The sequence below is a fragment of the Phocoena sinus genome, chromosome 10 (assembly GCF_008692025.1).
Source record: "Phocoena sinus isolate mPhoSin1 chromosome 10, mPhoSin1.pri, whole genome shotgun sequence".
Lineage (NCBI taxonomy): Eukaryota > Metazoa > Chordata > Mammalia > Artiodactyla > Phocoenidae > Phocoena > Phocoena sinus.
In genome coordinates this window covers 15,124,413-15,139,530 of record NC_045772.1, presented here as the reverse complement: position 1 = coordinate 15,139,530, position 15,118 = coordinate 15,124,413, and the positions used below count along the sequence as shown (strand labels likewise).

The following is a 15,118-nucleotide window of genomic DNA, read 5'->3' as shown; positions in this document are numbered from 1 at the left end:
GCCTGCCTGCTGGAGAGAAAGCTTTCGACAAAATTCAACACCCAGTTATGATAAAAACCCTCCATAAAGTAGGCATAGAGGGAACTTTCCTCAACATAATAAATGCTATGTATGACAAACCCACAGCCAACATCGTCCTCAGTGGTGAAAAACTGAAACCATTTCCACTACGATCAGGAACAAGACAAGGTTGCCCATTCTCACCATTGTTATTCAACATAGTTTTGGAAGTTTTAGCCACAGCAAGCAGAGAAGAAAAAGAAATAAAAGGAATCCAAATCAGAAAAGAAGAAGTAAAGCTGTCACTGTTTGCAGATGACATGATACTATACATAGAGAATCCTAAAGATGCTACCAGAAAACTACTAGAGCTAATCAATGAATTTGGTAAAGTAGCAGGATACAAAATTAATGCACAGAAATCTCTTGCATTCCTATACACTAATGATGAAAAATCTGAAAGTGAAATTAAGAAAACACTCCCATTTACCATTGCAACAAAAAGAATAAAATATCTAGGAATAAACCTACCTAAGGAGACCTGTATGCAGAAAATTATAAGACACTGATGAAAGAAATTAAGGATGATACAAATAGATAGAGAGATATACCATGTTCTTGTATTGGAAGAATCAATATTGTGAAAATGACTCTACTACCCAAAGCAATCTACAGATTCAGTGCAATCCCTATCAAACTACCTAGGGCATTTTTCACAGAACTAGAACAAAAAATTTCACAGTTTGTGTGGAAACACAAAAGACCCTGAATAGCCAAAGCAATCTTGAGAAAGAAAAACAGAGCTGGAGGAATCAGGCTTCCTGACTTCAGACTATACTACCAAGCTACAGTAATCAAGACAGTATGGTACTGGCACATAAACAGAAATATAGATCAATGGAACAGGATAGAAAGCCCAGAGATGAACCCATGCACATATGGTCACCTTATGTTTGATAAAGGAGGCAAGAATATACAGTGGAGAAAAGACAGCCTCTTCAATAAGTGGTGCTGGGAAAACTGGACAGTTACATGTAAAAGAATGAAATTAGAACACTCCCTAACACCATACACAAAAATAAACTCAAAATGGATTAAAGACCTAAATGTAAGGCCAGACACCATCAAACTCTTAGAAGAAAACATAGGCAGAACACTCTATGACATAAATCACAGCAAGATCCTTTTTGACCCAGCTCCTAGAGAAATGGAAATAAAAACAAAAATAAACAAATGGGACCTAATGAAACTTAAAAGCTTTTGCACAGCAAAGGAAACCATAAACAAGACGAAAAGACAACTCTCAGAATGGGAGAAAATATTTGCAAATGAAGTAACTGACAAAGGATTAATCTCCAAAATATACAAGCAACTCATGCGGCTCAATATCAAACAAACAAACAACCTAGTCCAAAAATGGGCAGAAGACCTAAACAGACATTTCTCCAAAGAAGATATACAGACTGCCAACAAACACATGAAAGAATGCTCAACATCATTAATCATTAGAGAAATGCAAATCAAAACTACAATGAGATGTCATCTCACACCAGTCAGAATGGCCATCATCAAAAAATCCACAAACAATAAATGCTGGAGAGGGTGTAGAGGAAAGGGAACCCTCTTGCACTGTTGGTGGGAATGTAAATTGATACAGCCACTATGGCAAACAGTATGGAGGTTCCTTAAAAAACTAAAAATAGAACTACCATACGACCCAGCAATCCCACTACTGGGCATACACCCTGAGAAAACCATAATTCAAAAAGAGTGATGAACCAAAATGTTCATTGCATCTCTATTTACAATAGCCAGGACATGGAAGCAACCTAAATGTCCATCAACAGATGAATGGATAAAGAAGATGTGGCACATATATACAATGGAATATTACTCAGCCATAAAAAGGAACAAAACTGAGTTATTTGTAGTGAGGTGGATGGACCTAGGGTCTGTCATACAGAGTGAAGTAAGTCAGAAAGAAAAAACAAATACCGCATGCTAAGACGTATATATGGAATCTAAAAAAAAAGAAAAAAATGGTCAGAAAAACCTAGGGGCAAGACGGGAATAAAGATGCAGACCTACTAGAGAATGGACTTGAGGATACAGGGAGGGGGAAGGGTAAGCTGGGACAAAGTGAGAGAGTGGCATGGACATATACACACTACCAAAGGTAAAATAGATAGCTGGTGGGAAGCAGCCGCATAGCAGCGGGAGATCAGCTCGGTGCTTTGTGACCACCTCGAGGGGTGCGATGAGGAGGGTGGGAGGGAGGGAGATGCAAGAGGGAAGAGATATGGGGACATATGTATATGTATAACTGATTAACTTTGTCATAAAGCAGAAACTAACACACCATTGTAAAGCAATTATACTCCAATAAAGATGTTTAAAAAATTAAAGTGGAAGTTCGGATGGATGGATAAATGAATGGATGAACTGATTAAAGCATTTAAATTATAAGTATTCAAGAAGAAGATGCATGGCCACCTTGATGTAGAGCAAGAAAGTCTCCATCTTCCAGAAAGCTGCCTCCTCATTGTTTTACTCTGGCCTGTTGCCATGTGTTAATTGAAATGTCAAAGACTAGTTTTTCACTCAAAATAGTCTAACACACAGCTTCGCTGTCAGTAGCACCCAGTGCTGAGTTTTATCACCACCACATGAAAGTATGCCCACGAGTGTCACTGCTATATAACACTGGTAAACAAGGGAGACAGATGCTTTTCAGAGAACCCAAATGGCCAGCCCATGGTCCTGGGAGCCAGATGATCTTCAAAATCTGATCAACCTCTGACACTTCCACAGCTACCCAAGACCTAGCTGGAGGTGGAAAATACCTCTTAGGAGGAGTCAGGGACCGAAGCAGAAACTCACGAGCCCTGCAGATCCCCAGGTGCACTTCACTGCAGAGATTAGAAAACTGGGAAAATGAGTCTTTCTCTCTCCTCTTAAGCCCCTGCGAGATGGATGTAGCTCAGAACTCTATGGGGAAAGTTGCAAGGATAATGCAATAAAGACAGAACGCTGGGAGAGGAGGGAGCGCACAGGAAGTAACCAACAATCTTGTAAGGATGTTTAACTGTGCTTGCTAGTGACGGGGAAGAGGAAGAAGAGGGGGGAAAGCACAAACCACAGTGGGGCTTACATGATGAGGCTTTACATCATGGGAGGTCAGGAGAGAGAGCAGGAAAGCCTGTACAGCATCTCCACGTGGGTGGCCAGTGGGTGTCTCAAGTTAAACATAACCAGAACTGAACTCCTGATCTTTACCCCAAACTTGACCCTCCTGCAATGTTCCCTGTTTCAGTAAATGGTAAACCCCTCCTTTCAATCATGCAGGTCAAAAACCTTGGACTTGTTCTTGTCTCCTTTTTTTCTTACACCTTGCACCCAATTGGCAACTCCATCAGCTTTTCCTTCACTTTTCTTTTTTTTTTAAGATGTTTTTTTGATGTGGACCATTTTTTAAGTCTTTACTGAATTTGTTACAATATTGCTTCTGTTTTATGTTTTGGTGTTTTGGGCCCCATGGCATGGGGGATCTTAGCTCCCCGACCAGGGATTGAACCTGCACCCCCTGCGTTGGAAGACGAAGTCTCAACCACTGGACTGCCAGGGAAGTCCCCTCCTTCACTTTTCTAGCATCTCCACCATATCTACTCTGGTTCTGCCCTGGCCACTCCCTACAGTCTGTTCTCAACCCACCAGCTGGAGTGACCCTCAAAAAAGGTCAGGTCACACACCCCCAAAACTCCAAACCCTCCGGCGGCTCCCATCTTGCTCAGAGTAAAAGCTAAAGTCCAGAGTCGCCTACGAGACTCCACCCAGTCCTCCTTCATCACTTCTCTTATCACTTCACTTCACTTCTCACTTCTCTTACCACCTACTGCTTTCCGCTCACTTTCTCTGTTCCTTCCTCTAACAAGCCAAACCCACCGCCTCAGACCTTTACCCTCACATCCCCCCTGCTTTTCCCCCAAGATATCAGCCCTGCTCCCATGTTCACTCCCTTCAAGTCTCTCTTTGAATGTCCCCTTCTCCGTGTGATGCCGCTACCCCACCCAGCACTCCCCATCCTCCTTTCCTACTCTGTTTTTCTCCATGGCACTTACCACCCAGCTGGCTACATATTCTAATTATGTATTTGGAACACACATACCAAGATGGCAAGAATTTCCAGTATTTTGCTGCTGGATCCTCAGTACCTAGAACTGTACCTAGCGGTGTACCTAGTAGGTGCTCAGCTAATACTCACTGAATGAATGAATGAACAGAGTATTTTCCCTTTGTTTTTCTGCAGCTTTTCTTATTTATGCCATCAGTGTTAGAGCCGCACCATCACCCCAGTGTCCCTGTGTGCCACGCACCACGTACAATGCCTTAATAACATCATGGCTGCCTCCGTGCCCTGCTCTAAAGGCTGACACTCCCTGACCTAGACTTTAATTAGTCCCCTTCACTCCTGAGCTGACTGCGAGGGAAAGCTGGCTGCATCTGGCTCATGTGGGGAGGGCCGCGTGTGGGGTCACCTTGGACTACTTCCTCCTTCGTGACCCCCCCCCCCCCGTCCCCACCTTGTCCCTGCCTCTCTGCCTCAGTACCCAGCATGCACACCGGGTACAGTTTTCTTACTGCCTCAGGATTTCCTCTCTGGACTGAGAGCTTCCTAAGAACAGGGACTTCTTTGAGTCTTGAGATCTCAAAAGTGGCATTTGAGTTGGGCCTTGAAGGATGAACATGAACTTGCTGGGCACCCGTCAAAAATGGAGATAATAGGTATAGAGATGAGGGAGAGGAAGAAATGGGCATCGTGGGTGTCAACCACTCTTTCTAGAATTTCAGCTGAGAAAAGGGAAGAGAGAGAAACAGGGTAGCTGGAAGGTAAAGGTTTAGTTTTTAAGTCCAAACTTCTTTTGGCCCAGTGCTCTCAATGGTTCACCCCTGCCTCCTGGTCCAGCCCCTTCTCCCAACTTCTGCACCCTCTTGTACCCTCTGTTCCAGCCACTCTTATATGCAAAGCACATACCTCTGGGCCTTTGCTTTTCCTTGGAATGTCCTTCTCTAATCATCATCATCTTTTTTTTTTTTTTTTTTTGCGGTACGCAGGCCTCTCACTGTTTTGGCCTCTCCCATTGCGGAGCACAGGCTCCGGACGCGCAGGCTCAGCGGCCATGGCTCACGGGCCAGCCACTCTGCGGCATGTGGGATCTTCCCGGACCGGGGCACGAACCTGTGTCCCCTGCATCGGCAGGTAGACTCTCAACCACTGCGCCACGAGGGAAGCCCCACCATCATCTTTATAATCATGATCACATTTGTTGAGCTATTTATAGGGTCCAAGATTTACATGTATTAACTTATTTGATCTTCCAGTGGCCTTACAAGGATTGTACAATGACCATTCCCATATTATTCACAAGGAAACGGAGGTACAGGGAGGCTAAATAGCATCCCTGGGCAACGTTGCTGTGAAGTAGCACAGAGGCAATTCAACCTGAACGTTCATTCGGGCTCCAGAATCCACACTCTTTCAACTCTGCTGTAAGGCATCTGCTTCCCCAGGCCCTCTAAGCTCCCCTGGGAAGCTGCCCTGAAGCTCCCAGGCCAACTTGGGTTCACCCACTGCGCTCCACGGGGACTTCATTAACGTCTCTGCTCTGGTGTTTCTCCCATAGTGGTTCAGTTGGTGGGGGGGTGTCTCCCCTGCCAACCGGGAGCCTTTGAGAACAGAAATGTGTCCTACTGTCTTCATGGTGCTCAGTATTGGTGGCTGAATGAATGAATGGTCCATAGATATCTTCATATTCTTTTTTTTTTTTCATATTCTTTTAAGGTTGGCATGCTTATTCCTTCTGTGTACTTCAGCTTCCACGGATGAGCATGTTATTGAGCCCATTCCTGAAAATTCTCCATCTTTGTGTTTTCTACCTCTTATTTCTTATGATGGTTTGGCTTCAGACTTCCTAAGAACTTTCCCTTTGAATGTAATTCATTATGGGGCGGGGCAGGGCATGGAAATGAACCATGGTCTGGACGTATCCTAATTGGAGTACGGCATGCCTCTCACAGATGAATGTGCTTGCCAAGCCAGCCCTGAATTTGTTTCCCACTAGCCAGTCTCTTAAAATAAAAAGGAATTTCCAAGCCGCTTGTGTAAACATTAAAAAAATCTGATAACTTCCTATCTTGTTTCTTAATAAACTGAAGAGTAAAAGAAAACACTCTGGCACCGTGTCATTGAATTTCACTTAGATTATTAGCAAACATTTCTCGACCCCCTTTGTCGTGACAGGTTGTCCATGTAGATTATCCCATTACAGCCTCCCAACCGTGCTAGGAGGTAGATAGTATCAAACATGTTACAGAGGGAGAAACAGAGGCTCAGAGAGCCAAGTCGCAAGCCCCAGGCCACACAGCTGGAAGTCGGCAAGGCGGGAATCTGAACCCAGCCAGGTCTGTCTGGTGCCAGTTTGAGGCTGGTCTGCTGCACCCCAGCTGCTTCCTTCCCATTTCTTAAAGCTGGGACTGGTGCCAGGATGCTCCACTTTAAATTCTGGGGATAACTTAGCAGAAGACAAAGCCTAGCCTGGCAAGGAGGACATAGGAGAATCTGTTCCCTTCTCACAGCCAGAGACAGGCAAGGCAGAACCCCAGCCTGGGCCCAGGGTGCCAAGACCTACGTAGCCTCCTCCTCCATCACCACCGTCAACATCAAGGGGAGAATGGATGAGTGCTGATGGCTGTCTTATTTGGTTTTCTCTCAGTGGGTAAATAGCATCCTACTCCAGTGATAGCATGGAGACACAGAGAAAAGCTGAGAGGAGAAAAAGGATGGCGTGGTTATATTTGCCAAGGAGCCATACAATCATATAGGAAGGTAGGCATTCAGGGAGGCAGAATTGCCCAGATCGCCCCATCGGAGACAGAATGCCACATGTGGTTGGTCCAGGGGCCCACCCAGAGGAGCGGTTTTCATATTTTCTGTTCTAAATGCCCTAACCAAAAAGTTGTCTGTCTCCAGTCGCACAAGGTTTTGGAAAGATGATCTGCAAGACTATTTGAATCCAGACATTAAATAAACAAAACTGCACATTTGTGGGAACAGGCCATTTAGTAGACGCTTACTATAGGCTGGAGGCCTTAAATATTTATCTAGTTTAATCACTGCAATAAACTGATGCAGTAGATATTTTAACCCCTCTTTGCAGACACAGAAGCTGACTGGGGATCTGGGAAGTGCTTTGTCCAGGTTGCCCAGGAGACTGGGGCAGGACTGGAGCCTGGCTCTGTCAAGAGCCCATGGTCATGCCTGGCCCCTCTGTCCCACCTACAGCCAGTCAGTCCCAGGTTGCTTATGGCTGGAAATGTGGACATTCAAAGGCATTGGTTCATCCTCTTTTAGCACTGGCCAACCCCTTTGAAAATGTGAATGGATTTTCCCTTAGACAATGTACAACCCACCCCAAAGTAATAGATTTCGGTAAGACCACGACCCCTTCAACATAGTGGAGCCTCTCCTGTGATCACCTGCTCTCCAGGGGAATTATTTCCTTTAGGTCCAAAGTCATATTTGAACCTTAGGTTCCCCCTGTTTTTAAACTTGAGTCTTAATCACCAGGCTGTGGCTGTCCTTGGCTCCAGTAATGGAAATTGATGAGTGGTCCAAAACGGAGACCTGCAGCTAACACTAAAATATGATACTGGGACCTTCTTAATGACCTAGTTGATTTTTATACAAAAAAATAAATGACTCTAGTTTATGTGTGTACTCCATATGAAGTCCTCAAAACAAAAGAAAAGAAAAAAAAGGAAAACCCTGGTATATAATCTTTGCATAATAGATTAATTATAGATTTCCCAAATCCTAGTACTCTAGCTTTCAAAGCTTCTTGGAATAATTATATTTTCGCATTTAAATTTCATAACCCTCTAAAAGAAGGAAGAATAATTCCGAGAAATTATTTATTCTTATGATGAAGCATAAAGTAGTCCAAAGCTGGGCTTATACACAGTAACTGATTTTCATCTCAGTTAACATATGTCGAGCACATACTATTACTCAGCACATTGTCTCACTTCATCCCCACCCGCAGCAGCGCCATGAGGGAGGCAAGGCCATTCCTATCTCTCCCATTTCACAGAAGAGGAAACTGAGGTCCAGAGAGGCTCTGTGACCTGCCCAAGGTTAAACATGGGTGGGAAGTGGCAGAGCCAGGACTGAAGCTCTGGGTTCCAGACTCCACGTCCCGTTTGCTTGTGCCTCAACCAGCATGTGAAGCAATGTTTGAGATACAGGCCTGGGATAAGAACTTGCTACACATAATGCAATTACCAAGAAAGCAATCCTGTGAGCACACGTCAGGGCCATTTGTGCTTCATCCTCCCTGACATTCAGGGCTCACTCGCAGGCCTCCTTTGCTGTGAAGCCCCTGATCACCACCCCGTCCCCCAGCGGAGGCCCTCATCCCCTGAACGTTGGGTCACTTGTCACACTGGGTCGTGGTCATCTGGTGTCATTTGCCGTGAGCACTTTTAAGGGTAGTAAATCTCTGAATTAAGAGTCAGGAACATCAGAGGCGTCAGATGAGGGATTGGCCCAACATTCATTGCCTTGGCAATGGCTACTTGCCTTGGCCTCTGACCAGATGTCTTGGCAGGTGAGCAGGCAGGCAGGAGGAAACAAAGATGACTCAGGGCGTCCCTGCCTGGGGTGACCGGGGGGATGACTCAGCTGTTAAGAGAAAAGGACAGGCAGGAGGCCGGCCTTGGATGGTGGGCATTTCTGTGAAGGTCTTGTCTTTCCTGAAAAGCTGCGGGTTCCTGAAGCGCAGGGATCGCCTCTCAGCCGTCTCTACGTCCCGTGTGGAGCCCAGCCCAGCGCTAAGTAGTAAATCGTCAATCCGTATTGTCCAATTAATGCCAAGTTGTGAACTGGCCCAGCCCACAGTGTTTTTCAGACTGCCAGTCATGACCCACTAGTCAACCATGAAATCACTTCTGGTGCTGCAGACAGCAATTTTTATTGATAAGATAGAAAAGAAGTGAAAAGAAGAAATTGAGAGTGCCTCATACATAGTAAGGATCGGTGTTATTCTTCATGAACTTTTTCATGGAAAACATGAAAAATGTGTGTAGTAGTAGTGGTGGCGATGGTGTGTGTGTGTGTGTGTACTGGGTCATGATGTAAAATACATTCTTTTTTTTGTAGTTTTTTAAAATTTTTATTGGAGTATAGTTGCTTTGCAGTATTGCGTTAGTTTCTACTGTACAGCAAAGTGAATCCACTATACGTATACATATATCCCCTCTTTTTTGGATTTCCTTCCCATTTACGTCACCACAGAGCACTGAGTAGAGTTCCCTGTGCTATGCAGTAGGTTCTGATTAGTTATCTATTTTATGCATAGTATCAGAAGTGTATATAGTGTATCAATAGTGTATATACTATGTCAATCCCAATCTCCCAATTCATCCCACCACCACCCCTTTCCCCCTTGGTATCCATACATTTGTTCTCTATGTCTGTGTCTCTATTTCTGCTTTGTAAATAAGATTGTCTATACCAATTTTTTCAGATTCCACATATATACATTAATATACGATATTTATTTTTCTCTTTCTGACTTACTTCACTTTGTATGACAGTCTCTAGGTCCATCTACGTCTCTACAAATGACACAATTTCGTTCCTTTTTATGACTGAGCAATATTCCATTTTATATATGTACCACCTCTTCTTTATCCATTCCTCTGTTGATGGACATTTAGGTTGTTTCCATGTCCTAGCTATTGTAAATAGTGCTGCAATGAACACTGGGGTGCATGTGTTTTTGAATTATGGTTTTCTCAGGGTATATGACCAGTAGTGAGATTGCTGGGTCATATGGTAACTCTATTTTTAGTTTTTTAAGGAACCTCCATACTGTTCTCCACAGTGGCTGTACCAATTTACATTCCCATCAACAGTGCAAGAGGGTTCCCTTTTCTCCACACCCGCGCCAGCATTTATTGTTTGTAGATTTTGTGATGATGGCCTTTCTGACCAGGGTGAGGTGATACCTCATTGTAGTTTTGATTTGCATTTCTCTAATGATTAATGATGTTGAGCATTCTTTCATGTGCTTGTTGGCAATTTGTATATCTTCTTTGGAGAAATGTCTATTTAGGTCTTCCACCCATTTTTGGGTTGGGTTGTTTGTTTTTTTGATATTAAGCTGCATGAGCTGTTTGTATATTTTAGAGATTAATCCCTTGTCAGTTGCTTCGTTTGCAAATGTTTTCTCCCATTCTGAGGGGAGAAAACATTTGCATTTTCTCCCATTTTTGTCTTGTTTATGGTTTCCTTTGGTGTGCAAAAGCTTTTAAGTTTAATTAGTAAAATACATTCTTATTGAGTCTAAAATTTTTGAAAAACAATGGTTAGAGAACAATCTCAGTATCTTGAACAGCTTCCTGATTATAGGAACATTAACATCTAATGGTCATTTGCATTGTTCATCCATTTATTCATTATTCATTAAAAAAAAAAATCTACTATGGTTGCCTTCTCCACCGTGTCAGCCTGTTAGGTGTGAAGGTGAAACATTCAGAACAAGTGACTGGTTCAGTGTGGCTGGAGCCACTAACTAGGCAGCAGGGCCCAGAGGAGGTGTGTGTTGGGTGCCACCTCGCGCCTGCCCATCTTCAAAGGAGAAGCCTTTGGTTGTTTTTTTTACCATCTTTATTGGAGTATAATTGCTTTCCAATGTTGTGTTAGTTTCTGCTGTATAACAAAGTGAATCAGCTATACGTACACATATATCCCCATGTCCCCTCCCTCTTACGTCTTCCTCCCACCCTCCCTATCCCACCCCTCTAGGTGGACACAAAGCACAGAGCTGATCTCCCTGTGCTATGCAGCTGCTTCCCACTAGCTGTCTATTTTACATTTGGTAGTGTATACATGTCAGTGCTACTCTCTCACTTTGTCCCAGAGGAGGCTTTGTTTGCTGAGCTTTTGTGTTTGGAGCAGGGTGAGAAATGGACTTGAATTTTTTTTTTTTAAACATCTTTATTGGAGTATAATTGCTTTACAATGGTGTGTTAGTTTCTGCTTTATAACAAAGTGAATCAGTTTTACATATACATATGACCCCATATCTCTTCCCTCTTGCGTCTCCCTCCCTCCCACACTCCCTATCTCACCCCTCTAGGTAGTCACAAAGCACTACCAAAGGTAAAATAGATAGCTAGTGGGAAGCAGCCACATAGCACAAGGAGATCAGCTCTGTGCTTTGTGGACTTGAACTTTGACCTTTGTGTTCTGTCTGTCCCCTCACCCTGACAGTTGGCTTAAATAATTCAGCACCTGTATATTGATACTGCTTTATTGTACCCCAGTTGTTTTGTCACTGGCAGTCTTGTTTCTCCAGTGAGTTTATACTTGAATACGTCTTCTGCTTCTTTTCCATCTCCTAGCAGGATTGGGAATACTGTAGGCATTCAATAAGTGCTTCCTACTTATTGACAACTACTTTTGTTCAGGTCCCTGCTAAGATATCCCTTTATTCCTCATCTTCTCTTACCATAGAGCATGTGTCATTTGGCTTTGTGGTTATGTACATAACAGTCCATCTCCTTCACTTAGACTGTGAGCCCACTGAGAACAGGGAGTATGTGTATTCTGTCCATCACTGTATCCTCAGCCCCTAACTTAGCACAATGCCTGCCTTGTTCATTGTCTCCTCAGTGATTGACACTTGGTAGGTGTATCTGTTAGTTATCACCATAATAATGCTGAGTAGCAAATAACCCCAGTGACATATTAAATTAGCATTTGCTTTTATGGGGCAGCTCTAAGCTACAGATTGTTACTGCATTGGCTCTGTCTGTCTCTCACCTTTCTTAGACCAGCAGGCTAACCAGGGTGTGTTTTTCTCATAACAATGGCAAAAACACGAAAGAGCAAGTTCAGCCACACAGGTGCTTTTCAGGCCTTTGGTTCCATCATGTCTCTTAATATACCTTGGGCCAAAGTTCGTCAAGCCCAAAGTCAAGGAGCAAGAAAGGGCACTCTGCCTATGGAGGCTGGGGAGGATATGGGAACAGTGATTATATCTGAATAATCAACCAAAATAAGTTCTCAGGTTCTCGCTAAATGTTCATGGAATGGAAAGGACGGGATGAAAATAATTGGATTCCAGGGATTCCCCATGGGTATTCACCATACAAGTTACAAAAGTCCATGGGGACTTTTCACCTCCTGACATATAGCTCTACAGAGAAAGCCAGGGCCTTGTCTAACAGATAACAGCCCAGCCACCCAGAGTTAAATTTGCTGGGCAAGTAAAGCAAGCTCTCAGAAGAATCCCAGCAGAGACTTCCTCCAGGGCGCTCTGGGAGGCAACTGCCTCTGGGACAGAGAGTGGGACAGTGACCGCTGGGTTCTCTGCGTGGAAGGAATCCCTGCCAGGTCTGAGGAGATGATTTTCTTTTGTGTCCTTTGGAAATGTGTGCATACAGACGGATGCCACCGTGTTTGTTAAAATCAGCAAAAGACCTTTTAAAAGAGCTAGACATCATTTCTAAGAGGATTCAGAGCCTTGGTTCCTGTGTTGGCTTTGTGGTACCAGCCCTGGTGCGGTTTGAGGCTGTGCAAGGTTTTGCACCCCTCCTTTGGTTAACTGAACAATAACAATCTATTTTCCTTTCACTCTCTCTCCCCACCAACCATAGGGGTACTCTGCCTGCCAGACAGCCTGAACCTTCACCGAGACCCGCAGCGGACCAGCAAACCGGGAGAGCTGCCCATGTTCAGCCAGTCCGAGCTGAGGACCATCGAGCAATCCTTGCTGGCCACCCGCGTGGGCAGCATCGCGGAACTGAGTAAGTGGACGCTGGTTCTCTTACCCTGTCTGTTCCCAAGCGACCAGCTGCCCTTAGGGCAGTGCTTTGTAACCAGCCAGGGGATTCCTTTTATTGAGCACCTGCTGGGTACACACACCTGTGCTGGTGGCCGTGGTGAAGGCAGCAGCTCTGGAATCAGGCAGACTGGTAAAGTTCCTGGCTCGACCTCTGATGTAGGTCAAGTTCCTACCCTTTTCTGAGCCTCGATTTCCTTTTCTATAAAATAGAGAAAACGATAATACTGAATAGTTGTGGCGATTTAGCAAGCTAATGCCCATAAAGGGGTTCACCACGGTACCTGGCACACAGTAAATCCTGCAAATGCTATTAATTTCTACAGTGGGATCACATCTGTCCTCTATTCAGAATCCTCCACGGGCTCCGCATCTGATCCATAGGAAAAGCCACAGTCCTCAGAATTACGTCCAGGCTCGCCCTCCTGTATTCCTCAGACATCTTCTTCCACTGTCTCCCAAGGCCCACTTAACTCAGCCACACTGGCCCCTGTTGTTCCTCGGACATAGCAGGCACACCTTAGGGCCTTTGAACGTACTGTTCCTTCACCACTGTCACCCTCCAGATACCCACATAGCTTGCTCCCTAGTTATCTTCAAGTCTCACCCAAATGCTACCCTTACTGAAGCTTTCCCTAACTACCCCTATTTAAAATTATAGCACCCTGAGGACCCCTAATCCCTCCTCACTGCTTTACCTTTCTTCCCAGCTGTTACCTATGACATACTCTATTTTTTGTTTGTTTTTCAATAACAGCTCCACTGAGATAGAATTCATATCCAGTTCACCTACTTAAAGTGTATCATCATTCAGTGGCTTTTAGTATATTAACCAAGCTATACAAACGTAACCGCAGTCAATTTTAGAACATTTTTATCACCCCAACAAGAAACCTGAAAACCATTAGCAATCATTCCCCTCCCTCCTTCCCCTAGTCACACTCTATAATTTACTCATTAATTTTTTTAAATTGTGTGTTTCCCACTACTAGAATATTTTTTCATGGAGAGTACACATATTTGTTTTGTTTGTTGTTGTAACCTCAACACCAAGAATACTGCTTGACACATAGTAGGCCCTCAGGAAATATGAAGAAGGAAAGAGAGAGAGAGAGAGAGACAGCGAGACAGTGGGAGAGAGAGAGAGAGAGAGAGAGAGAGAGAGAGAGAGAGAGAGAAAGGGGCAGAAAGGTGGAGAGAAGAAGGCTGGGGTGTCCCAAGTTTGAGCAATGATTGCTGTGCTTGTATATCCCCTAATTCGGGGCTGTGCTTTCTGAGTCTGGCCAACCAGAGGAAAATAAAACTGTATTTACTCATGATCCAATTGATTGTCAAATGACATAGCCATGTGTTAGTTCCGTATGGAACTGGAGCATTGATCTCAGAAATGCTAGAGTATGTTAAATTATGAGTCGGTGTGATATTCTAGAAAATTCTGAACTATGAAAGAATTCAGGACTCATAAAGCAACTTGTGCCTCTTCCCCAAAATTCCCTGTACACCCGGGACAAGCATCCACCCTTGAGTATATGACATGCACCTCTGAAAAGGGAAGCAGTAACCGATTCAAGCCATAGGGGGACCTTATGGTCACTAGAGTTACTTTCCTGGCACCTGAATTTGGAAATTGTGCTTGCATTCCCATCAAACCCCTGAAGTCCTAAGATGCCTCCGATTACAGGGTCTTCCAGCCACTGGTCAGTTGTACGATTGTTCTTAAACTTTTGCCATGGACCCCTTTGGCAATCTGATGAAGCCTATGGACCCTGCCTCAGAATAATATTTTTAAATGCAAAAAATAAAGTGCATAAGTTTATAAAGGAAGCTAATTATATTAAAACACAGTTATCAATATATTTTTACCTCAATTGTGATACAGTAATTCTATGCCTTTTTTATTAGAACATTATAAAACAAGATCTAGCAGCAGCTCTGATGGCCCATTATTTTGAGGTAGTGATGTGTGTGAAAGATATTTTGAGATATCTGCAACAATTGGAATGGGATAAGGAAAGGTCTGCATTTTAACAGCTCCCCAGGGATTCAAATGTAGATGGTCCAAGCAGCTCCCCTGGGGAAACATCTCAAAGAAGAAATGCCATACTGTTTGGGACTCTGCAAATTTCCAAGACATGCCCGTGACCTTGGAAAGGCCGAATCTGGCTACAGGGTTGGTTCATGTCTGTGTGGGCGCAACCTGGGAAGAGGTCCCC

At 44.0% G+C, this 15,118-nt stretch overlaps 1 protein-coding gene across 1 annotated transcript in view; it reads left to right on the top strand.

Annotated features, from left to right (window-relative positions):
• The window catches only part of BTBD11 (BTB domain containing 11), a 301,676-nt gene that overhangs the window by 172,392 nt on the left and 114,166 nt on the right, over positions 1 to 15,118 (top strand). The window contains 1 exon segment of the mRNA XM_032647116.1: positions 12,721 to 12,870. Coding sequence (XP_032503007.1) covers positions 12,721 to 12,870 — 150 coding nt within the window.